At 37.2% G+C, this 27,929-nt stretch overlaps 1 protein-coding gene across 1 annotated transcript in view; it reads right to left on the minus strand.

Moving 5' to 3' along the window:
- Nucleotides 1-6,762: 6,762 nt before the first annotated feature.
- cta (Guanine nucleotide-binding protein subunit alpha cta) overlaps nucleotides 6,763-27,929 on the minus strand; it is an 80,591-nt gene continuing 59,424 nt past the window's right edge. Inside the window, exon 4 of the mRNA XM_067139461.2 lies at nucleotides 6,763-10,557. Within this exon, the coding sequence (XP_066995562.1) occupies nucleotides 10,200-10,557 (358 nt within the window). The 3' untranslated portion in view covers nucleotides 6,763-10,199. The remainder of the gene's footprint in view (nucleotides 10,558-27,929) is intronic.

A 27,929-nucleotide genomic window follows, 5' to 3' on the forward strand; every position in this document is an offset into this window, starting at 1 on the left:
GTACACCACGGATATGTGAATGCTGTGGTGGTCTGTGGTGTTACTCGAACCGACCAAGTGTGTAATGAACAGGTGCAAGAATCCTTCAGAATCAACACTATTAGTGAGAAACTGCAGGAGAGAAGACTCTGCTCGTACAAGCATGTCAAGCAGTGTAATGAAGATCATCCTGTACAGAAAGTTCTTGCCATCGCAAAACCCAGGAGAGGCCAAAGATGCCTAAGAGTAACCGGGTGGCAAACAACCGAGGCCACCTTAAGGGAGGAAGGATATCTCTGTTGCCCAGGTAGATATAGATGTGAAAGGAGTACTCTCTACGGATCAGCAGAGCCGACCCTGAGTGGTAGGCAGGAGTGCCCACTATGCAGGCACAGGAGAAAAAGAAAAGAAAAAAAGGAATAATTAAGTCTTGAGGTTCCAATCCAAGGACCCTGAATTATGGGCTAACATCACTATACTCATTCAAGACTTCTTGGACTAACAGCATCAACAATGATCAATCGTCAGCAGTGGGTCACCCTATTCGAATGAATCACTAACGAGGAGAACAAGGCATGCGCTGTGTACAGATTTCCTTAACCTTTTTTGACAAGTATTTCCTCTAATGTGCCTGTAAATATACGATAACATGGTATGATTTACAACATTTAATATCACCACAGGCTACAGGCAGAGGAAAAAGATATTTCAAGGGACAACATTCATCATTCATTCAAATAGGGCCAGCCCATGGCTAGCGAATGAAGTAAGTTTAAAGAGATTCCATTTTCTCAAGAGAAGTACTTGCTGGATTCTGTAAATAAACATGCCCCTGATTTTGCAACACCCTTATCTTTAATCCTGTTGCTCCATTTAAGCCAGATAATGCAAGTGCAATTAAGAGCCCATTGGTAACATTATTGAAAGTGAAGGGAAAAAAAAAAAAAAAGGATTTTTAAAAATATCTTTGTTTATGAGTTAAGGTGAAGAATTTAACTGACTTATGCTGTATATAGTGGCTAGTGCACATAAGAAAGGTCTTGGACAAAATTTCATACAAATATCATTCAATATGAAGAATTACAGAGTAGAAATCTTACAAGAATGTACATACACACTCGTCAAATCCTTCCAAAAAGGACTTGGTTAGTTGCTCAAGCCAAGAGAACTGCAGAATATCTTATTATCATCATTATCATCAATGGACTAGGCAACATGTAGAAAAATAGAACAAGAGACGCACGGTTGCCTCAAATGAAAAAAGTAAAAAATGTAATTTAACATACAGTTTTATAATTCCAATATCAAACTTGTCAAATATTTTTTGCAATGCACATTCCCGGGATATCAAGGAATAAGATAAAAATCTATAAATGAATATTCTTTCTTAATTTTGAGAACACCATATGATTCCAGTCAAAGTGGAAGCATTACTTCTAGGTTTTGTATTTTTTTTAAAACACATTTGTCAAAACATTTATTTTTAATATAAACTTGAAAGGTGAATCAATATGAAAACTTATGAGTTAAATCTGTATTGTATTATATCTCAATATTATAACAGGTTTCTTTATAGACACCTTGAACAAGTCATTATTAGGTAGAAGTGGAATTATAAGAAAATGTAAACCAACAACTGCATGCTCAGCATAATTTTCAAACGTAGGCACAACTGATAATGGATCTGTGAATCCATAACACACAACACACTGGATATCCACATACATCCAAATTCAACTGTGAACTTGAAATACAACAACTGGATCCTCTGGAAAATCACATTCTTTGGACCTCCAGATACAGAACCTTAATGTAAACACAAAGATTAATATATACAGTATATCTATAAAATATACAATTCAATATGAATTTCAGTCAGTAAATATATCATTCTTTCACAAAAAGGGCTGCCCTGTAACCTTACACGTTTTAATATATTGTTTTCAACAACGACTATCAAAGGATCTTTAGATCGAAAATACAGTGAAACCTGACAATAAGACCTGAGAAAGTAGATTTTTTAAAAATTTCTCATACATCTGATGCTAATTTCATTTAGTTTGTGTAAGACGTCAACACAGACTTTAACTATAGTCCGATCAAGGGAAGAATGGATGAAGTTTCCATCAACAGTAATAATAATATGACTAACACTTCCTATCCACCAAGCCGCAAGTCAATCTGGAGCCTACAGTTTGAGTGACAGAGATAAGAGAACAAAGGAGACCACTAATAACTAGTGGGAAAGCTTATAAGTATGCACAATTTGTTCTAGTCATTTTCATTATCCCCAGTACTCAATCAGCATATAGATGTTCAATCTGTTTAAAGAAAAAATGCAAGTTCTCTCTAGAAATACTATATTAGGAATGAGCTATTCATGTCTGCAGTTAACTCGACAGGCTAGGGATTAACGAATATGATCACTGTGTTAATCACTCATCATTAGAGAAGACTACAAGGCAGGTGAGTCAACTACTGCACCTCAGATCCCAATAATTGCCTGAAAAGACAACTTTAAGAAGCAGGCTTACCACATCTGATAAACCCACACTACGTAAAGACAATGTTAGCAGAATGATAAGCTCCTCTGTATTGACAATGAAGGTGGTGATCAATTTTATTTGCAAATGGAACTATAATATTCAAAAAGTAAAATACTAAAAGCTACTACACGAAATATCACAAGCCTGCGTTAGTTCTATGACGTTAAGTGAAATGATCACTAAGCTATTTATATTATAGCCCTTCTAAAACCTCCAATTTGACTTTTGCTTTTGGGGCCTTCATGGCCTGTATGAAGATGGCTCTGCTTTAGACTAACCTAATAATCATTTCAAAATTAGTTAACCCTAAGAAGAGTTTATTAAAAATATGTAAACATACAACCAACTAACTTGGAATTTGATCCTGAAACCTTAGGTATTGGAGGCGAACCTCTAACCAACTAAGTCACACAGCAAACCTAGTTAAATAAGGGGCTTGGGGAACAAACACCACGATTGGAATATACGAACAGAAGAAAAAGCTCTCAACCCACACATAATGGAGGTGTTAAGATTTCAAAACAAAAGGCCACTAGAGCTAAGCAGAAATGAAACTGCCTTTTTTTCATTCCAGTGTCACTGTAGCAGATCCAGTTCAGATTACCACAGGGTTACCTATTCCTGTGTTCACTAAATAAGAGTTCTCAAGGTTGAAGTCTGGATTTAGAGATAGTACTGTGGACCCAGACTTGATAAGGCAAGATTTTCACCCCAAAACATTACAGCAGGATTGGTTATTTTGTTTAGGGCTAACTGCATTCTATGAACATTCTACCTTGAATATTTTGTATGTATCACCACCATTCTCATAAACCTTCCCAAAATAATTTGTTTTTCTGACCTTTCCTTTTAGGCTTAATAAGGGCTATTATTATGAGTAGATAAAATAAGCAAAACTACCAATGCTCACAAGAGACATCAGAGTGCCAGAACATTGCCCTGAAAAGGGTTTCTGTAAACTGCCTATAAATCTACAGACACACAGATCAATTATATTTGAGCATCATTAAATGATGACAGGCAAACTCATAACACAGCAACTTTCACAGTGGCAATATTGAACTAGCTGCCCCTGTCCTCTTGGGATAGTCAGAGGTGTCAAGACTGATACAATGGGACCCACAAGTAATGTTGGCTTATTTGGCCTAGGTTATTACCCTCCTAGGACAGACATCATCTCCATTGTGTTCATGAGAAACTATCCCATTCCAGCCCTTAGAACCACCTTAAATTCATTGTAGGCCCAAGAATCAGGACTGCAAACATTCATAAATAGTCTGCTGCAATCGCAACCAGCAGACAAAGGAGATTGTTAGAATGACAACAATAATTGAGATGGGAGAAGAGTGTCTAGTAATGAGAGAGACATTACCTGCAGAACAGGTGTGGCAGTAATGCGTTTTATTATCATAATGTTTAATTTCGTATGTTCATTGTCCCTCATTTTTTACAATATGAACCTCTTTAATATGAAACTCAATAACCAATTAACAGGTTACAAATTGGACTACAGAAGTAAATGAAGTCTGTATTGGCCACTATTATTACAACAGCCACTTTAAAGTTTAGTTTTTATGAATTCAGATTCTGTAGCGGGAAGCAAAATTTCTTGCAACAACTTGTTAAAGATAAAAATCAGTAAAAAAATACCCATAGTGCAGTGTGTCTGCTATGAAGCATTAAGTTGGTAATTAATGTTCAAATTCCCATGCCCAATTCTAAAATCTTCCACAACACACAAAGGCTGGTTCTAGCACATATCCTGAGCAAGACAAATTGTAAAATTAATAAAATGTCAAATTTTTATTATGAAGTGTTCCATTAGACTGATGATTTACTTAAAACAATAATAATTTATAGTGCACAACTACAAGCTACAGACAAATATGTCTACTATATGGGAGATTTCAGGAATAATTGAAACTGGTGGTTATGGCTGTCTACCTCCCCCGTTCTCATTACTGAGGCACAAACTTCATTCTAAATAAATGACTATCTCTTAAGCAAACACATATCCATTTCCTTCCAATTATGTGATCAGTCAACAGTCACACAATTCAAGTTAAGAAGGTCTGATGACCTAGATGTTAGGCCCCTTAAAACAATTATCATCATCAGTTATAAACTTCACGTTTTTTTCTGCAGAAAAATTCAGGGTATGGCTTTGAAAACCCCTGTAATTGCTGCAGTTTTCAATACAGAACTTCCATATGTGCTGGAAGACCCAAAGAACCACGCAAATAAGAATGCAAACAATTGTATTTACTGTACAGAAATCCACTCCCTAATACCATATTTACTTCGATATTAGACCCCCTTTTCCCCCACTTTTACAGCCAAAAAAATGTAGAGTCCAATATGCAATAACCTCAAATTTTGTGCAGCAAACACATGACTTCTAGGCTATAAAGAGCTATAACTTGTTCATTTTACACTGTTCTTCAGCAAACTTAATTTATTTGAGTTATAGTGGCTATTTTCATTGGAAGACAGTATTTCTAAATGTAAAAAGTCAATAAATGGCAAACATAACTTTTAGGCCTACATATAAAGTAAATATAATCCGCTTTAGTTACTCATATCACATAATTCGTTTCATCTCATTTAATTCCTCTAATGAGGTCGACATCAGGAGGAGCATATGGTCTTTAAAACTCGCTACGAAAATTAGTCTCGCTTCACACTCGACTCCATAGAGAAAAGGGATAAGTGTATCATATTATGCAATATTGACACAAAATAACTCAATGGCAAGTCATTTGTCTCTGTCAGTTGAGCAGTAGGCCTACTACACAGTAAACCTGATCACTGCTTTTATTTTAATTGTCTTGCACCGCTAACTTCCCTTCTATCGGCGTGTCATCATTCCAAGTGACGTCATCTTCATTGCCATCCCGTCAGCCATGCACTGCAATCAAGACTAAGAGCTTTTGAGGTCCTGCCTTTTTGTACCTTTTAAAAACAGTTTCGTTCCCGACTATAGCGTCCAAACTGTGTGAAGCTGTTCCCAAAGGGTTTCTGGAGATGGTCTCTGATATTCCCAGCTGGTGTATGTGTAGCAGAAGCCACTCCTGAATAAAGCCGTGCCGTTGAAAGTGTGCCAAACCACCAGTTGATAACTAGTGTATGTTACGAGTTGTATTTCCGAATATAATACATAGCGACTGGAAGCATTCTTTTGATAACTGTGGCTGTTGAAAGCCAGACCCTTACTTTTAAGTATATTTCATGCTTGTTCTCTACATTTATCACATCAGGATTGACCTAAGCAGCTGTAAATGAGATAAGAGAGACCTCACTGTTTAGGTTAGGTATGCTATCTCCTGGATAGTGCCAAAAGTTCCACGAAGGAAAGAATAAAAATAAATAACAGGAAAGTTTGCCGCATTTATGGATATCTACAGGTGTGGCGGTAATGCGTTTTATTATCATAATGTTTAATTTCATACGTTCATTCTCCTTCATTTTTTATTAATGCATACCCCAGTATGTTTTGTTTGGCATCTCCGAAAATCGTTGAAAGTAAGTGGGGACATAAAAAAAATCAATATTATTATTATTATTATTATTATTTGTTAGGTACGTTGGCAAGTAAAACAATTGCGATTGTTTATATCACACTAAACCTGCTTCTCTCCCAAAAACCCCTATATTGGCCCGAGTTACGAGATAACCATTACGCTGGTGAACATTCTTAACTACGAAACACACACATTGTGATGTCATCAGAGCTGCATAAGGCTTGTACCCACTTCGAAGCAGAATCATCATTCTTCTCTGACGAATTACGTTGGGGGGTCTTGTATGAAAGATTATATTTTTTAAATTTTCATCTCAAAAAGCAAAAGGGGAGGGGGGGGGGGTCTAATACACGAGTAAATATGGTAATCGTACTAGTTTTACAGGGGAGCAGATTGTATGCCTAGGACTCTTACAGATGAGTACACTGCTTGAACTGTTAGTCCTATTAAAATGGAGGCCACCACGTTATCGTAGCATTCAATTTTCTATTTGGAAAAAAATGTTCATATGCTTTTTCTTCCTATCAGTAAGAGATTTCTGAGGGAAAAAAAAAAAGGTTTTCTGCCACTTTTGATACACTCTTAATCTAATATAAAACAAAAGAGCTGGTAAATTGCTAGAAGTATAAAAAAAGGGCATATGGCAGTATTTAAAAATAAGACTTCTACAAAAATGTCCACATGCATTTTCTTCGCAACTCTAGCAGTCTGCCAGGTAATTGCACTTTTACACGTCAAAGTAGCTGTGTGGATTAGGTTGAAAATCCTTAATGGCATCCATTAGTGATGTAAGTTAAAAAATGATGTTTTATCAGGCTGTGAGAGAAACTTTGTTTTACGTCGCTACAACACAGATAGGTCTTACGGTGACAATGGGACAGGAAAGGGCTAGGAGTGGAAAGGAAGCAGCCATGGCCTTAATTAAGGTACATCCCCAGCATTTGCCTGGTGTAAAAATGGAAAACCACGGAAAACCATCTTCAGGGCTGCCGACAGTAGGGTTTGAACGCACTATCTCCCGAATACTGGATAATGGCCGAACTTAAGCGACTGCAGCTATCGAACTCTGCGAGAGAAACTTTGTTAAGGTGGACAATGAAAGAAAATGTGGACCAAGCCAAACGAAATGTACATCTGGGACCCACTGAAGGCAGTATACTGCCTAATCCATTAGAAGTACAAGTAATGTTCCCTAGCTATGGGAACCGACACTCATGGATTTTGATATGCAAATAGATGTAGAGGCTAAAGAGAGGATGGAATAACAGATTGATCAGAGGTTAAGTTGTTATTGAACTGTTCACAACTGTTGGCAACAGTGTTCAAAACCGATTTCTATTTTCAGTGTGGACTACTAGTCTTTAATACCACTGAGAGAAGCAGACACTGTAGATAAAACTACTATGGCATAATTATTTTAACATCTTGCAAAATTTTGTAGATTTGTATTTTGAATGGACTCTGCATTTAAAGCAGCAAAATGAAATAAGCAACAGTAACACACGATACCCATGTGGACAATGTCTACTAAATACACAAAGGCATAAAAAATCTCCATCTTCATTGAGAAACCACATGAGTAAATTGCTCTAAAACAAATAAACAGACTGTTTTAGCAGGTTTCACTGTAAAGGGTGAAGTTTCAAGGCAGTTATTAAAAAAATTGATTATCAGATAACAAAAATTAAGATTTCAATGAGGCAGATATTCACAGTTAAATACCTCTACTGGAACATTATTATTTTTGACTAAAAAGACTTAATAAAACAATCAACAACAACTACTTAGAGGTGAAACAATTCCATTAATTTCGATATTAATAATATGTATGCATGTATGTGTAAATACATAAAATCAATACTATTAGGGCACAGAGGTATAAGATTTAAAATAGGTGCATCATGCCAAAAACATAACTATCTAGGAGGAATCATTCTTATTTAATTAGAAAAAGGAAATTAAACCGCACAACCTACGTTCCAAATCAAAACATTGTATTTTATTGAGTAAAAAAGGATATATGTAATTTATTTCCCACAGGAGTCCTAGTTTGAAAGTAGAACAAGTCATGTTAAATTAACTTACACATTCATTTCTCCCTTTAATCTGTATAAAAGACGTTAAGTTCGACATGTACTGGTATACATAAAATATTAGTTTCTATTTGGTACACATTCCATTCCTAATATTTAAATGTTTATTATCAGCTATTATGGGTAAATACTTGCAAGGACATGTGTTGTACTAGTACCATTGCAAGTAGTTTTCATTCTTATTCACACTTAGCAAATGGACGAAAAGTTTAACTCGAGTATATTTTTTACTGTGCATTATGCACTAGTAATGCTGAAGATGACCATAATTCACCAGTGAATCTCAGAAACTTAGTTCTTTTTTTTTTAAAGTACAAATGTCACAACACCACATGCAAATCCTATATCTATAGGAAAAAAATTCATTTCAACATTCAAATGGAAAGGAAGTCTAGAAAAATCGTAGGATACTTAGAGCTTACAAAATATAATTTGTTTAGTGAAAAAAATGAGAAAAAGGTAACTGATGAATGTATTGTAGTTCAGTGAAAGTAAAAAAACTAAGATAAATGTTGCATGAATGATAACAATATAAGTTTCTTAACCAAGGTGACCCACGTTAAAATTTACTCCTTAATACGAATCTAGAAACCTCATTTTAATAATCAATTATAGTTGAGATTTCATTGCACTATATGAAAATAAATTTTAACCACACTCAACAGAAGTGTTCACTGACAAGAAGGCTCCTCAGATGTTCAGGTCATCAATTTCAATTTATAACAGATATTAGGTATAAAGAAATGTTGAAGTAATAAAGCATACCTCTCTACCATTCACAAGAAAATAACAAAGAATGACAGAGTAAATAGTATAAGACAATTGCATTCTTATTATACTCCCACAGCCAGCTTGTCAGCAAGTAGCGTTCTTGCTTAAGGACCAGGAGTCTTCTCGCAATGGGAGTGTATCCCAGTCGTGGAAGAAATTTTGTCTTACAAGTCCTTCATTTCTTTGTACTTGTACATACATGTTCAATCAATGAAGGATGCAAAGCAAAACCATTTTTGCTTATAAATAAATGTTCCCTTTGGGAATTGTAAGTAAAATCTCCAGGCCCGTCAGCAAGAATGCCACCAACAGATCACCGCTGACAAGCTGGCTGTGGCAATATTAATAAGAATACACTGTACCATACCATTTACTTTGCCAATTTTAATTGTTATTTTCTTGCAAGTGGTAAAAGGATATGCTTTATTTATTCAAAACATTGTTATACCTTATATTTGCTATTAATACACAAAGTGCCGATTAAATTGTTGACCCAAACATCTGAATGTCTCCTTATGTATGGATTTTATTTTCTATAAGGCAGATTTGGAAGTCCTTTATGCTGCTTTATAAAGAAGCATAATACAATATTACACAGCAAAATGTTATATCAGTATGCATAAAACTTGATCTGTCAGAACATTTTAAAGTTTAATTTTAGTATTACACTACACTGCATCGTAATATTATTCTTATACCCCTTTTCCTGAACAGTAGCCATATATGGATACATATATGGATAACAAAAGCTGGACAATTCAGAGGGAAAATCCAGCATAACATGCATATTATATGTACATACACATATATAAACTTGCTCAGTCCTTAAAACCAATTCCTTACACTAGAAGGTGCATTTATCATCACCATGACCACCCATTAGCAGTACATATTAGCACATAGAAAAGACAATCAAAATGATCGTAACTTCCACTGGTTCAATGAGATTTAATTAAGGTATTTCAGAGCTCTTCACCAAGCCATTCAGGACGGATTTCCACTTATCTCATTTACATTTCACATACCAGTCAAAATTAATGGAAAAGTTTCTTAACACAGATTTTTGTCAAATGAAAACAGGAAAATGTATACCTATTAGAAACTTAAAAAATAGAACACTATAATGTTATTGACATACATAATATTATCACTATCTCATGCCACATTACAAAAATAATTATCACCTTGCACATAGATGGTTTCTTTCTTCCAAGACCAAGTCAACAGAGTATTAGTGTTGAAGGCTTATGTGCACTGGAGATATTTGGAATGTATGAAATATAAATGATTCACTGGAGCATAAGCGATTCCAAATTTCGATGTAAAATTGTGTCTTTTACAGCGTTGAACACTACTTTTATATTTTCAGTGTCTACTGCTGTAGTGAAATGGTGAAACAAAGGCTTCTTGGGATCACGTTTCACACTAACAAACATATTTAGAATGAATTTCTGTACGTCTTCTAAACTGTGAGGATTGCCAGTGAAATGAGGGAAGTAATTACGGATATCTGTTTCTCTTGATTCCAGTTTCTTGGCCAAGAGATCAGTCTTGTTAACAAACAGAATGATGGAAACACCTCGAAAGATAGAATTGTTTACAATTGTATCAAAAATATTCCGCGATTCTTCTAGTCGATTTGTTCGTCTAGAAAAAAGAAAGAATTACAACAGCAGTTAGAAGCTATGATCACAATATCAACAGTCATGTAAAACTTAAAGACTTACTAAAGTAAGTTACACAGGAAAAGAAAGAAAAAATAATAATATAAAATTCCAGTCAGCCCATAGATAAGTATGTACAAAGAAATAAATGCACAAATACAGGATGTAAAAATACAGATGCTTTTGAATATTGGGACATTGTGGAGGAGATCCTTATAAATATAGTGAAGAGAGGAACAATCCCTATGTCTTCCAGATTTCATAAAAGTCAAATAGGGCCCAAGTAATCCAACAAATGTTACAATGCATAATTTATTTCACTTTCAGTGCCGTTCTATTCTGTCAACTCATACACTTGCTCCATGCTATTTTAAATGAATCTGCAAAAAGACTATGTTCAAGGAATATTATTCCACCATGTTAGTAGGCCTACATGTTGCATGCAAATACTGCAAAAGCTAGCATAGCTTGGTACACACGTACTGCTTGAGAGCATGATTTCCACGGGACTAACCAGCAGTTTTGAGGCAAACGTGTTGCTTGGTATAATGTTAGACACAAACAACAATAATGGCACTTGATTTAGAAGAATATTTGTATAAGCACTTCATTCTTGGAGTAAGTAGGATATCCTGAACACTGCGATTCAGATACTAACATCATTTCACAAAACTGATCAACATTTGAGAGACAGGCCACATTATACCAGCACTGTGAACACAGGCCAACCACAATTTAGGTGAAACCCACACTTAACAGAGAGAGTGCATCAACAGCTTACAGATAATCCACAACTCGGTACATGTGAGATAGCTAAATGGTTTGGTATCAACCAACAAATAGACTATCTGATCCTCCATGAAAACAGTCTTTGCCAAGCTGAGTAGCTTTGATGGTAGAAACACTAGCCTTTCGAGCCAATGTTCGCGCTGTTTAATCGTGGTTCAATCTGGTGGTATTTGAAGGGGGTCAAATGCAGAAGGTTGTTCAGGATCTCTGGAGATGATGTTTGAAGGGTAATTAGCTTATGAAAAGTCATGTCTCCATCAACGATCATCCTCAATTGGGAAGCCAGCATTTCTAGCTATAGCCCGGCAATGTAATTTCCATTGAAGCAGACTTTCTCGCAGAGCTAGAATGTCTATCTTATCTCACTTCTCCTGACAAGGTTTCCAGAGGCCATTGATCATGTGTGGATGTCTATTTCCTAAGGCCTATGGGTCATCATCAGGCTAACTAAGATACACTTATGGATTTGCCAAAGTCCTAAGACAGAATTACATTGTGGAAATAAGATTTAAAAGAATGAATTGTGTATGTGATGCGATAATGTACATATAAAATGGTGGATTGATGAACTGTTATAGATAAAATGATGATGTACTTATCAGTGACAAATTTTTTTAGGATTTACATCAATTACAATTAGACTGTAAGAATAGTTATCATACAATTATTACAATAATGGTTAAGATATGCCCTTGTTAGTGAATACTCCAAAATTGCACTTTAAAAATGTAATATGCCGATTGAATGCAGAGTCCAGATGCTTCTATTGAGTTCTAGAATGCCGAGAGTATCTTCAGGTGGAGAACTGAAAGTTGAACATTGGCGCAGAGGGTATCTGTCTTGCTTGAGGTCCAATATTTCTGATAAATTTAGATAAAACCATGCAACATTCTTATAATATAATGAATTCTTGCTGTAGTGTGAGGAATATTCCCAATCCAAGTTGGAACCAATAGAACCTTGCGCGCAATGTGAACAACCTGACCGGTGGAGTGCAACTAAGGGAATTCACATTGCGCGCAATGTTCTATTGGTTCCAACTTGGATTGGGAATATTCTTCACACTACAGCAAGAATTCATTATATTATAAGAATGTTGCATAGTTTTATCTAAATTTAATTTCTGTATCAGAAATATTGGACCTCAAGCAAGAAAGATACCCTCCGCGCCAATGTTCAACTTGCAATTCTCCACCTGAAGATACACTCGGAATTCTAGAACTCAATAGAAGCATCTGGACTTTGCATTCAACCGGCATATTACGTTTTTAAAGTGCAATTTTGGAGTATTCACTAACAAGGGCATATTTTAACCATTATTGTAATAATTGTATGATAACTATTCTTACAGTCTAATTGTAATTGATGTAAATCCTAAAAAATTTTAATTGTCACTGATACGTACAACATTATTTTATCTATAACAGTTCATAAATCTACCATTTTATATGTACATTATCGCATCACATACACAGTTCATTCTTTAAATCTTATTTCCACAATGTAATTCTGTCTTAGGACTTCGGCAAATCCATAAGTGTATCTTAGTTAGGCTGATGATGACCCATATAGCGTCAAAACTAGTACCTTGATAATATTTTGTAATGTATTTATAAACATTGCAATTACTGTACAGTATTGAGCAGGTGGAATAAACTTTGTATATTATTTGTAATCTTAATTCAATACAGAACCAATAATGAAGTTTATAACCTTGAATCATGAAACCCCTTGGAAAACTTTCCCGGCATTTTTAATACAATGTTTGATAATTTTTTTGTCTCCAGGGTGGTACTAAATAGAGCGGGGTTTGTTACAGTCATTAAGGTTTTGTATATGCTTCGTCTAATGTACCTACATTTTTCCATCTGTCCCCTACCAGATAGCCATATACAGCTTTCTTGCATTAGTGTGATGTTCCAAAATGTGACGAGGCAACAGCTTGTGAACTCTGCGCTTATGCCGGTTTTCTACGTGCAGGTCTTTGTTGATTATGGCGTTACCTGTTTTTTTTTTTTTTGGCTAGTTGCTTTACGTCGCACCGACACAGATAGGTCTTATGGTGACGATGGGATAGGAAGGGCCTAGGAGTTGGAAGGAAGCGGCCTTGCCCTTAATTAAGGTACAGCCCTAGCATTTGTCTGGTGTGAAAATGAGAAACCATGGAAAATTATCTTCAGGGCTGCCGACAGTGGGATTCGAACCCACACTCTCCCGGATGCAAGCTCACAGCCACATGCCCCTGACTGCACAGCCAACTCGCCCGGTGCATTAACTGTTGAAACAGACATTCCCAAATTACGTGCGATAGTCCTTTAAGGGCCAGGGTTACCGCCTGACACAAGGGCCTTCCCACTTTCCTCACCATTTCAGTGTACGGCTGGTGGCTGGTCGTGGATTTGACTATTTTCTTCCCCCTCCAGAAGAATTAAGCCCATTCGGCCTTCAATACAGCACTAATCCCGTCCTTCGATATCAATAAATCATGCTTGCACATTCCTTCCATTGCAGAATAACTATATTTAGCATCAGAAAGGGCAGTTATGTAGCCCTCCCAGTAAGAGACAATCTGCTTCGGCATCGTTTCAGCTAATGTCATGAAACTCTACACACGTCCTCAGTACTGACATGAATCATCATACCCTGTTTTGATGTGCTCAAGTTGATGACAGCACTGCCAGCGGCCTTCAAACACGTCATCAGAGATCTCGAACGACCTTCTGTACGCCAGCCACGTGTTGGTAGATTATCAGGCACATACAATTATATATACAGGATAATATTCTAGCACCTCGGTACCTCCAAAAGCTGTAAAAGTAGTAAAAAGTATGTAAAATCAATAACATTATTGTGAGATGGGCTCTATCTGTATTAGTCTGTAGAAGAGTTCAGAACGTATTACCAACAGATTGTTCCTGTTGTGCTGAGTTCTGGCAACTTCATAGGAATAAAAATGGCATCAACCTCCTTCTATACATCTCATAGAAAGATGAAGTGTTTAAGAATTACAATTCACAATTCTGAGCCCTTGAATATCCACATAACACACAGAGTCATCAAGAACACTGAACATTAAATGTTTGGGTGGTATTACCAGAACCAGAATTATTGAAGCATATCATTTATCCAGCGTATCCAACAAATGGAATGTATAGTTGCTCAAAGAGAGAATGTGCGAATGGTACTGTATATGTTCCTTGCTGGCACATCTGCGCATGAGAAGTCAATCAAGTATGGTTCACACTCCTGAAAACAGCATTGTAGTATGGCTAACGTTATTTGATTCTTCTGGGCAATAGAATGATGGAATGTGAGGAATTTAAGTTCATATCAGCTCTTTTTAATCCGTTTAATTATGAAATACACAGGTCTCTTGTAATTAGGTTTATCCCCCCCAAGTTTAGTAGCATGATGCAGAGCAGGACATAGACAAAGACAGATGTGAATATTGCAAGTTTGATTCCCGTACAGGACATATTTTGTTGTTTGTGGATTTCAAAGATATATTTTTCTATCACTTCACAGATTTTGTTGCTAGTTACAGAAAGCTCATGCAGTTGACTCTTTCTAATTTGAATGTGGATAGATCAAACAGGAGTAAATTCTCTTTGGAATTCCTACGTAAAATAATGTTAAAAATGTGCATGTAATACAAATTTTTGATTTGTTTATTGGATAATTCGAGGACAGGATTTAAATAATAGAACAAATTTTCTTCAATTCCAATGTCAGCAAAAATTCCTAAGTAATCCTATGAATTTGTAGAGCTGGACTGATAAACAGAATACTGTATTGTACTATACGTAGTTTCTACGGGTTTACAGTTATTCAGAGAGAGCTGTAGGGAAAAGAAAGCTTTTGTTTGTTGGTACGTAGCCTTCACCCATTCCTCATTAGTATGGGATTATCCACCTCTTCTGTGTGCAGATACAGTGCCCATACAGTACATCCTTCAACACCCACTCCCAGTAACCACAGAGTTGAAAGAACAAACAATTTGCAAACATCATCACAAAGTGTACAGAAATTAGTGGCCTAAGAACTCTCTGCCTTAAGTTACAATTTTTCAGTGCAAGTTGTTTGCAAAGTCATAGTGTGGTTCATAATATGTTACCTTAACATTAGAGCAAAAGAAGTTCTAAAGGATGTGGAAAGAGATGCAAAGAAGAAAACTGGTATTGCTAAAGACATTATTATCCTACATTAAAAATAAAGTCATGGACAGCTGGAGTCTGCACAGAGGAAAAAGGAAACTTGTAAGAGGCAGTGAATTTCATGAATTTCATAACATCCATCATAACTGTGTATACAACTGGTTTTTAAAGTGTAGCCTATTTCATTTACCAATACCTTTTAACTGTGAGATGAATTGTTTTCACACAGTAAAAAAAAAAAAACCACACACACACACAAAGTACTGCAGATTTTAAGGTAAGGTCCACTGCATGTTAATTATTTTGTATATATGTTGAAAATTATTTTACTGTTTTTCTTTAAAATTCTAACGAATGTTTCTATTAATTCACATTTTGGATAATTCAATTTTTCTTCGTATTTAAAGTTCAAATGTAAAAGAGTCGACTGTAGTTGATTAATCTTAGTCATTCCATTCTTTTGTGCTTTTTATGGAACATGAACCGATTTCTTGTCCATTCTTGCTACATCCACAGGAATATTGCGATAAATTTTACTACCTACAGACTGATATCCTTGCACGTCCATGGCCCCCATACTGTGTTTACAGCTCTCATGTCTATAATAGCGGAGTTTGTGGACCAAAGGTCAGCTGTGTTGGCACTGCTGAAGGCTAGTTTCAGTTGTAGTGAAGGCGTTTCCATTTCTTATATTAGGGAATGGGCCAAGGTTTATTGGGAACATGCTCAAGAATTCAAGAAGCATTCTACAGGCCACCCACACATCAGGTCCTCCTGGCAGAACTCTACTAGAACCCCTTCCCCTCAGCTGTTTCACGGAAGGCTTTGTCTTCCTTTCCTGGTGCACTGCAGACTGTACATAACCGACATGGGATTATGTAGTCTTCAGCAATGAAGTCATATTTTCCTATGGAGATACTGGACAGGCAAGGATTAAAGCAATACATTGACCTCCAAATAGTCCTGACCTAAAGCCCATCACAAATGTCTGGGGTCTAATGAAGAGGACTCTGTGGGAACACTGTAGTCACGTGAGCTCCAAGGAAGAGCTGTGGACAACGATGCTCAACTTTCGGGAAGAATTGGGGTTCTTCCAGACCCTCACTATTTCTGTACACAATCGACTTCGAGCGGTCATCGAACGTGCAACTCAGCACACCCGATATTGATTTGTGTGTTTCAGGTTTGTTTTATTTGTAAAGACTAACAAGTCTCAAGGCATATTTTTTTCTTTCTTCTTTAGTTCTCAAGCGTAAGGACAAAACTCCAGGAATGAGTAAACAATACTTGTAATAAATATGATACTGTATGTTAATGTTAACATCCATCTCTCTCCCAGCAACGAGGAATCAGTATAACAGGAAAATCAATTGCTAGGAGGATTTGAACCTATGTCAGCTCCCAATTACCACAATGTCAGTTCAACCCAATGCCTCTACCTGCACAGCTAACACGCAGCTCCCCAACTCATTTCATTTCTATCCGACATACAGTATTCGCATTTGTTTTTATTTGTACAGACTGAAGTTAAGTCTCAGGGCATATTTTAATTTTCTTTCATTTAGTTCTCGAGCCCAGAACTAAAACTCACAGAAATGAACAGATTAGTATCATATTATATACTTATAATCCTTGACATTACTGTAAAGGTTCTCATGTAAACCCACCATTGGGACTTTACCAAAACAGTTATCAAGAGTGAGCTCATTCACTTTATTGAGCGGCTGTACATTATATTCAACTGAGGTGCAGGTGCACCACTTAGTATGCTTCTGGAGGATACTCCTCTCGTTACACAACAGATTAGGTGATTTCAAGATGACAGGGCATGCTCTCATTGCAGTTTATCATCAGGACATGAAATTATAGGTCTGTTTGGAGAAAGGAAGATAGTAAATCTACATACTACTGGACTTGTTCTTATGAGGTCACCTTAAATAATTAGTCTTTCTAATTAGTTCTGTTTTGTTTGTTTGCTTACTTGCTTGCTAGCTTGTTTGTTTTATCCACAGAAAATGACTGTGGAGAGTATCACTATGATAATAGATGATAACAACCCTGTCCAAGGGGAAGGGGCAAGATATCCAAGTGATAATCACTGACTTCTCACTAATGTGCCTGCAGTATGTATCCAGGCCTTGACATACAAGATTCTTAAAATTGAAAGTCACGACCCTGAGAGGCTCAGATTCCACATAAAACTGGAAGTCTTGTGGGTATGACTGTATCTACAGTTAAGTAAAACTATAAGCTAGCTTGTTTACTTGCTTGGACCTTGTCCATTCTGTGTTGCTCTGAAGTTGACAAAAAACTATTCATCCTAGCATAAACATACATTTTTTTCAGTAGTTTAATGGAAATGCTCATGCCCCATCTGATGTTTACTACTTCCCCAGTATCCCCACTACTTGGTTAAGTAGCATTAGGGATCTTATTTTAGATTAAAACCTACTGAGGTATTCTCTTCTTTTTTTTTTTTTTGCTAGTTGCTTTACGTCGCACCGACACAGATAGGTCTTATGGCGACGATGGAACAGGAAGGGGCTAGGAGTGAGAAGGAAGCGGCCGTGGCCTTAATTAAGGTACAGCCCCAGCATTTGCCTGGTGTGAAAATGGGAAACCACGGAAAGCCATTTTCAGGGCTGCCGACATATTCTCTTCTCTTCTTTCCTTGGGTCTAAATGTATCTATACTTCTACATCATATATATGGCAAAGTTACACTGAAGAAACAACAGCACATACAATATCTGTCCTCAATAGTCCTTTAGCATCACTGAAAAAGGGGCAACATTCATTCAACATCAATCAATAGGACTAAAAAATATAAGAGCATTGGGATAATACATTTTTACCACAAATGATGATGTAGAGCAAATTCAAGAAATATACTGTATTTTTTCCAACTTGAATAGGAATAATAGAAAATAGACTACTAGCAGTGGCTAGAACAAATTTGTTCATAGGGATCCAAACTAAAACAATTTCCTGAGAGAAATTCATTGGTGATGGTGGTGAATGCTGTTTTAAGGGTTAAGAGAACATGTTTATCAACAACAAAAATTCACAGTAATGGCAGACTATGCAGCAGGCCTACAATCTACAATCTTGGAACTTGAAAAGTGGTGCAGCTAGTATGATATAAAATTATCATTTGACTGAAGTCATGCAGGCAGGGAAGAAACCTAAGAGGATTGCATGTCAGATTGGGAATAAAAACTGTAACAGATATATAGGATGTGTATTCTCCTAGGATTGTAGGATATAAGTGAAACTGAATGACAGTACAGCAAAGCTAATGCAATATGCTCGCAGGTGCAATCAGCGGTATTCTCCAAGAAAGTAGTCAGTTCCCACACAAAACTTTTCACACATCAGTCTGTTTCCAGACTGACTTTGCAGTAATGGAGTGAAAGCTCGGTGGATGTGATAGACATGAAAGTAGCGAGAATGACTGCTGATTACAGACTATCCACTTCATTACCGTATCGATATTGTAATCCAATCAATAAATGAAAGAAGGTTCCACCTAATCGATACACTCTCTTCTTTATTTAGCCTTGGGCTATTTATAAAGACATTAATAATCACAGAACATGTTTCGATTGTTTAGGAATCATCATCAGCTGTTTACATGTAGCTTAGGTAAAAATAGCATAAAATCAATCTCTTAATTTACATTAAAACATTAAAAACAGGTGTTAGTAGAAAGCGTATAAGTGGGAGAGGAGGGGGGGGGGGGGGAGGGTAGAGTGCATTGAGGGCGGTTGTTAGTTGGACATTAAACTTAATATTAAAAACACTTATTGGACTAAAAGTCTTAGGTTCACTATAAGTCCTGAGAGCTTTTCCAATAAAATCACTTGCTGTTAAAAACTTGGAGATTTTTGGTGAAATGTTCCTGTCGGAATGTTTATGAAGTGTTTATGTCTTCTTAAAATGGCTTCTGGTTTACTTCCCATTCACTTGTCTCTTATTAGATGGAAAAGTGTGGCCCGCTGTTGAATGAAGTCTACTACCGTATTTGGTGTTCGAGAACTTGTTAAGTTAGATCGTCTGTATTAAGACCCTTGTCCAGTTTGTTTTCTTTACTTCCCGTGCTACGGGTATGGGTTTGTATCTGCTGTTCTCGACCTTGTGTCTTTATAAATAGCCCAAGGCTAAATAAAAAAGAGAAAGTATCGATTAGGTGGAACCTTCTTTCATTTATTGATTGGAATGACTGCTGATACAAACAAATGGGAACAATGACAGAAGGGTCCTTGCAATGAGGACAAAGGCTAAGTTAGGAATAAACTTGATGGGTGAAGCTGTACGCAGTAAAAGGATCGGGTGGCGAGGTCATAATAGGCGAATGAATGAAAGGTTATCTATGAGAATAGTGGACTCTGTCATGGAGGGTAAGAGAAGAAGGAGACCAAGGCGGCTATGGTTAAACTCAGTTTTTAATGATTTAGTGATAGGAGGAGTGGAATTAAACATGGGCACAGAGCTCAATGCAAACAGAGACAATTGTGGAGGCACTTCGTTAATCCACACCGGTCTGTAAGACTGAATGCCGAAAGGCATAGTGAAGATAGATTTATACACTATGTGATCAAAAGTATCCGGACACCCCCAAAAACATATGTTTTTCATCTTAGGTGCATTATACTGCTACCTACTGTCAGATACTCCATAGCAGCGACCTCAGTAGTCATTAGACATCGTGAGAGAGCAGAATGGGGCGCTCCGCGGAACTCACGGACTTCGAACGTGTTCAGGAGATTGGGTGTGGCTTGTGTCAGAAGTCTGTATGCGAGATTTCCACACTCCTAAACATCCTTAGGTACACTGTTTCTGATGTGATAGTGAAGTGGAAACGTGAAGGGACATGTACAACATGAAAGCGCACAGGCTGACCTCGTCTGTTGACTGATAGAGACCGCCGACAGTTGAAGAGGGTCGTAAAGTGTAATAGGCAGGCATCTATCTAGACCATCACACAGGAATTCCAAACTGCATCAGGATCCACTCCAAGTACTATGACAGTTCGGCAGGAGGTGAGAAAACTTGGATTTCATTGTCGAGCGGCTGCCCATAAGCCACATATCATGCAGGTCAATGCTAAACGACGCCTCGCTAGGTGTAAGGAGCGTAAACATTGGACGACTGAACAGTGGAAAAACGTTGTGTGGAGTGACGAATCACGGTACATGGGGTGTGGGTATGGCGAATGCCCGGTGAACATCATCTGCCAGTGTGTGTAGTGCCAATAGTAAAATTCAGCAGCAGTGGTGTTATGGTGTGGTCGTGCTTTTCATGGAGGGGGCTTACACCATTGTTGTTTTGCGTGGCACTACCATAGCACAGGCCTACATTGCTGTTTTAAGCACCTTCTTGCTTCCCACTGTTGAAGAGCACTTCGGGGATGGCGAATGAATCTTTCAACACGATCGAGTACCTGTTCATAATGCATGGCCTGTGGCGGAGTGGTTACACGACAATAACATCCCTGTCACGGACTGGCCTGCACAGAGTCCCGACCTGAATCTTATAGAACACCTTTGGGATGTTTTGGAACACCGACTTCGTGCCAGGCCTCACCGACCGACATCGCTACCTCTCCTCAGTGCAGTGCTCCATGAAGAATGGGCTGCCATTCCCCAAGCAACCTTCCAGCACCTGATTGAACGTATGCCTGCGAGAGTGTAAGCTGTCATCAAGGCTAAGGGTGGGCCAACACCATATTGAATTCCAGCATTACCGATGGAGGGTGCCACGAACTTGTGGTCACGTTCAGCCAGGTGTCCAGATACTTTTGATCACATAGTGTATGTATGTATTATTGTCCCAGTCCATGTCTTTAGAAGACACGAGCGATCACGTCAATTTTGCAAGTGTGGCGTCTGTTGAAGGGAATGCTTTGGATCAAGTTAAATTTGGGCTAGCCTTTAGCGGCAATGTCATGTAACATCTGATTATATCCTGTTCTTTTTATTGGCGTGTTTGAACTAAGCAGAAACCCACCGGTACAATGGTGTCATGAGAAAAGAAACCATACATATGTTATTTAAGCTTTACTGTATTAATAATCAAATCAATAAGGTACTTTCTTGACTGTTCTCTATGAGGATACAAATAGCCAATCACAATTTACTTCCATTTACTACACCAAGTATGTGAGTCGATCGGTAAGGCGTGTGAAAAGGTTCTCACTTAATTTTGCTTCATTGGTGATGAAAAGTCAAGTTATCATCACGCCGGTTAAATCTGGAGCAAAGACTTATCTTTTCAGCTTCTGGTTGAAAGGAGAACTTTGCCTGCTTTTGGTAACAATGTTTTAACATGAACTTCCAACAAGAGATTCGTGGGGAAACCATGGACTGCTCTTACATGTGAGTAGGAAATGTCCAGCTAAATGAACGGTATGCCCAAGCCTGACAATGGAGCCCCCATGCAGGAGCGGAGGAGGCCACGGGGTTGAACGAAGACACCTACCATATGTAGTATTTAATTTTTTTTTTGAGCCTATGCTTTCCACTCTGTCATTTGATCTCATCTTCTTTTCCTGCAGTTTTTAGTGTAATAAAATTAATGGGAATTGACTTGTACACTTATCTCTATTTCCACATTTCTCTTGTTTGCTGTAGAGTTGGATATTGTATTTTCACCACGTACATGATGTGTAGTGGTGATAATTCCACATAAATTTCTTAATTCAAACTTGAATGTGACAAAATGTAAATTTAAAAGTCTCAAGACCGTGCACGTAGAGGCGCGCGGCTGTGAGCTTGCATCCGGGAGATAGTAGGTTCGAATCCCACTATCGGCAGCCCTGAAGATGGTTTTCCATGGTTTCCCATTTTCACACCAGGCAAATGCTGGGGCTGTACCTTAATTAAGGCCACGGCCGCTTCCTTCCAACTCCTAGGCCTTTCCTATCCCATCATCGCCATAAGACCTATCTGTGTCGGTGCGACGTATAACCCCTAGCAAAAAAAAAAAAAAAAAAAAGAAGTCTCAAGCCCTTACATTAAACAGATGTAAGATTAACTGATTGTAGAAGCCATATTTGATGGTACTGGATAGTTTTGAGCAAGTAAGGACATCCAGGTAGACAAGTTTATTTTGTGTTGACTATGAGGATGAAGATTCAACAAATTTGACCATTTTCGGTCCCTTGGTTGGTCCGTATTCACTAGGTTCATATTATACTACAGGTGATGGTTAGGTCTGCCCTGTCAATATATTATCAGTTTCTAATTTTGTACAATTGTACCATCACCCATAGTATATTCTGAGGATGAAGTCATCTTGATTTTCATTCACTAAGAAAGCATGGTGGTGATAACACAGAATAATTTAGGCTCATTCTAAAACCTATAACAATAATATTAATAATAATAATGCAAAAATTAATAATAAGTGAATGTTTCATAGTCGAGTGATACACTGAAATGTTAGGATATACCCGAGATTGGCTCTGTTCATTTTATAGGCATTCGTGGTTGAAAAATTATAGTTTGAGTGCTGAGCTTTATTCACAATTATGCGGAATATTCATGAACCGCATGAATCAGACTGTGGTAATTTAAGATAGTGTCAGGTATTTACACCACATTCCAAAATGACAAATTGGTGCAATGCTTAAGCAAAGTTAGAAATAGGAATAGTGTGCATTTCTTTAATCTATTTGATGTGGTTTATTGTACAATATTCTTCAAGGAAAGAAAATTGGTAGATTTACTGGCATGCAAAAGAACTGCTGCAGGCCAAAATTAACCATAAAAGTAGTTAGATGTAAAGTCAATATCATTATTATTATTATTATTATTAATTGAGCTAACAGTAATGGCTATTGATAAGCATGTAAATACCGTAATGGAAATCTTTATTGCTTGATTTTGTAGTGTTTTATTTATTTGTGAGTATTCTCTTTCAGCATATCGTTGTTATAAGACAGTTCTTGTTATGTCATTTTCCGAAAAGACTATTGCTTTTTTTTTATTGTGTGCATTGCTATGATTATGTCCAGCATAGTGTGATTATCCTCCAAATAGAGAGAGGGTATCAATCAATCACATTCTTACTTTAAATGAAATGTAAAGAACATGAAAGGAAAGATCATAATTTAATTTCTTTTGCTGTCAGCTACTATATCCTTTAGGACTTCTACAAGTTTTGGATGTTGTACTCTGTCACATGCCTTTTCAAAATCAATGAAACAAGCAAACACTTCTTGCTGTTGATCTAGACTGTTCTGAATTAGGATATTTAGAGCAAACAATGCTTCCCTTGTACCAAAAGAATTTCTGAACCCAAACTGTGTTTCGTCGAGGTCTTGTTCACACTTAGTCTTGATTCTGTTATGTATTACACGGAGGAATACGTTAAGCGTGTGGCTCATGAGGCTTATTAAACTATAATCATTACACTTACATGCCTTTTGCTTCTTTGGCAACGTGATGAATGTAGATAACAGCCAGTCAGATGGGATGTCTCCAGTATTATATATAGTACTGAACAACTTTACCAAGAATTGGATATTGTCTTCATCAATCATTTTGAGAAGTTCTACAGGGATGTTATCTGGACCTGGTGATTTCTTGCTTTTCGAAACTTTCACTGCATATAGCACTTCTGACTTAAGAATGTCAGGGATTTCACAATTAGCTCGTTGGTTAATTTCCTCACCTCTCTGATCAGAGAAAAGTTCCATCAGATAATTTTTCCAAGTATTTAAAACTTCTTCTTCGTTAATAATAGGCCTGTCTGTGGCATCAACCAGTATAGAAAGATTACGTTTTCTGTACATGCTAGCTATTTCTTTTAATTTTCAATGTATATTGAACAGATCATGTTTAGACTGAAAGATTTCCATTTCCACACATTGTTCTTTCATCCAGTTCTCTTCCGCAGCACGTATTTCTTTCCTTATGTCGCATTGTAATTTTTTGTATTCCTCTGCATCATTTATTACAAATCTTCGTTGTTCCATTAGTTCAAGAATATCATCTGTCATCCATTTCTTTTTCTTCATTGGATGTATCTCTTGATCTTTGTTTTGAAGAAGTACCTCTACCCGACTTTTAAACTGATTCCACAAATCATTTGCTGTTTCACAGTTATTAGTATTGATTTCTTTTAAATGCCTATTCAAATCCTGAGCAATTTTCTGCCAAGTTTCACAATTTTGTACATTAGCGGTATTTAGCCATTGATGATATGAATATTGATTCCCATGGGGAATCTGAAATATTTGTCCTGAATGAGTAAATTTATAACACCAACATAAATGGTCCGTTATTTCTACCTAACTCATTCCTGGTTGCCAGCGTGTCACCCAGTGTGCTAAGTTGGTCTCATCAGTTGGCAAATAGCACACCCACCAAGATGCATGGCCAGTGCATAACGTGGAGGCCACTGGTAATGAAACAAGGTCTCTCATAGTGCATGGCACTGCCGGTGGCTCCAGGTGGGCTACGTAATGGCGCACAATGAATGCATTTGATTCATTCTAAATCTTCCACTCCATTCTCGCATTAACCCATTCCTCCAGCAGCTGACCTGTTTAAGATAATTTGATAGACGTAAGTACCATGTTGTGAGCATAAAAACGACAAAGTCAATTAGTAATATATATAAGAACTGTCTTCATAAAATATGAAGTTTGTTGTATTATACTGGAGCAAGTGGATCTTGTGGCCGGAACTGTGTGTTGAAGATGTTAAAAGCAAAGGTTCTCGATCCAATGCGGGCCTATAGTATGAGAGATAAAAACGAGTTTAACTCAGATAGTGGTAATGGGACAAGAAAGTAAAACTTTATGAGGGGACTCACCTCGGTGGGCTGGTTGCATGTGCTGCGGAGATGAAGAGGAACTGGCTAGGAAGTCGCGTGGACCGACTAGGGAAGGAAGGGGAGAGGGAAGGAGTGTGTTAGGGTGGAAGAGAGAGAGGGGCGAGATCAGGGCGTTTTGGAGGTAGGAGGAAATCTCACGTCAAAGTGTTACGTCCTATCTGAAAGACTGAGCTATTTTTTGGAAATTTAAACATATTAAACACTGCAATGAGAACATCAAACAGGATTTTCAGTTTCTCAGAGATGTCATTTAAATTAAAGTTTAGAATAAAAAATTGGTCTAAGTGAATGTAGCAGTTTTCGGTAGTATCTAAAAGGGGGCCTTTGCTAAGCGTGTCAAGGATTTCAATATCCTGGTCTGTTCCGTAAAATTTGTGCTTAGCGTCGTGTATATGCTGGCCTACCGCGGAAAATCTAGTATACCTAATTGCATTTGTATGTTCTGTGTACCTGATTTTCATGCTCCGATCAGTTTGCCCGAGATATGAGCTGCTGCAGTCATTGCATCGAAATCTGCATGCACCTGATTTTGAGAAAGGGTTAGATCTATGGATCAGGTTGGAATTGTGTAGAACGTCCAAATTTCTATAGTTAGTTCTGAAAGAGATGTTAACATTATGTTTCTTAAATATATTGGTGACGTTATATATGGTTTTATCAAATGAGAAAGTCGAAAACAATTTTGATATTAATTTATCCTTCATTAAATTCGATTAAGAGCACTGCTTAAATTTATTGATTGTGTGTTCAATGACAGTATTGTTATAACCATTGAACTTGGCAGTAGCATGGATGATATTCAATTCTTTCTTCAGATCTGTTTTAAACATGGGGACTTTAAATGCGTGGTCCACTAAGCTGTTGTGAGTGGTGCATTTCTGAGCCTGAGGATGCATTGAGTCTTGTTTTATTTTTGTAGCTGTGTGGGTGGGTTTTCTAAAAATTCTATATAAGGAAGAAGAGGAAAGTCTGGTGATTGTTAAATCTAAAAAATTGATGGAGCTATTAATTTCTGATTCTAATGTAAAGTTAATATTAGGATCAATGTTATTGAGATATATTAGCGTCATCGGCGCATCGATAGAGCATTCATCTAAGATGATAAATGTGTCATCCACATATCTGGCCATCTGAATATTGTTGAATCTCACATCATTATCAATTGCCGTGTGTTCCAAGAAATCCAGGTATATTTCGGCCATAATGCCAGAGGCTGGTGACCCCATAGCCAAACCGTTCTGTTTATAAATTATATTATCAAAGGTGAAATAGTTATTGTCAACTAACAATTTTAAAATGACATAAAATCAGATATTTCGAGTTTACTGAAAAGAGTATTGGAATTTAAATTCTTCTTGATAATAGAAAAAAGCTTCCCGGTTGTTATACTAGAATACATATTATGTCAAATGAGTGTAAAGTGTGGCAATGTTGGAGTTTGAAACTATCTAGTTTCTTAATCAACTCAAGTGTGTTCTTAATGGATTTGTTCGAATGGAATGTATAATGCTTCTTAAGGAATTATTGTATAAAATGGGACAGCTCGTATAAGGGACTTGGCTTGTAATTTACTATGGGGCGTATGGGGACACCGGTCTTACGGATTTTTGGCAGCGCCTTCATGGTCAGTAAGCCTGGATTCATGTTGATACATTTTTGTTAATCTCTTTCAGTTAAAAGGAAAGATGTGTTTTTCAGTGTTTGTTTCAGTTGTCGCTGAATACATTGGGTAGTGTCTTTGTTGATGACCGAAAATGTACCATCTGTAAAAAAGTTTTTAGTTTTTGAAATATACAGGGTGGCGCAAGAATAGTTGACACATTTACTTTTAGAACAACAACTTAATTTTTTACAGAACACTAATGAAATTTTAGACATAGGTAGCTTGGACCCTGGAAATACATTTCACTATATCACATGTTAAATGTGGCCTCCACTACGGTGGACAACCTCTTCGAGACGAGTACACATGTTTCTGACGACTTTGCTGGACAGGTCTTCACAAATTTCACTGTAGGGCTGCACAATCTAAGCACACATTTCCATGCGGCCTTGAGGTCTTGAAGCAAAGAGTTTTTCTTTCAAATAGTCCTATAAAAATAAATCACAAGGATATAAATTTGGGCTAAAGGAGGAGAGAAGAATCCGCCATTATTTTTGTACTGTGGGTAACGATGAGACATTACACGATCATCAAATACTCCCCTCAAAAACTCAAGAACATTGTTAGATGTGTGATGTATTGCACCATTTTGCATAAACCACTGCATTTGGATAGGGAGTTCTGTAGCAAGAAGTTGAGGCATGGATTCATTCTCCAGCATGTCCTTGTATCGCGGTGCATTAACTGTCTGACTGAAGAAAAATGGTCAATTTAACCCATGACTTGACAGAGCTACGCACACACTCACTTTTTAACCATACGTGGTTTTTCATTAATAATGACCGGTTTTTCTGTAGCCCAAAACTGCACATCTTGTTTATTAACTGCCCCGTTGAGATTAAAATAGGCTTCATCAGAGAACCAAGTGTTAAACAGTATTTCATCTTTTTCTTGATTCCATAAGGCA

This window comes from Anabrus simplex, chromosome 2, assembly GCF_040414725.1.
Source record: "Anabrus simplex isolate iqAnaSimp1 chromosome 2, ASM4041472v1, whole genome shotgun sequence".
NCBI classification, from domain to species: Eukaryota; Metazoa; Arthropoda; class Insecta; order Orthoptera; family Tettigoniidae; genus Anabrus; species Anabrus simplex.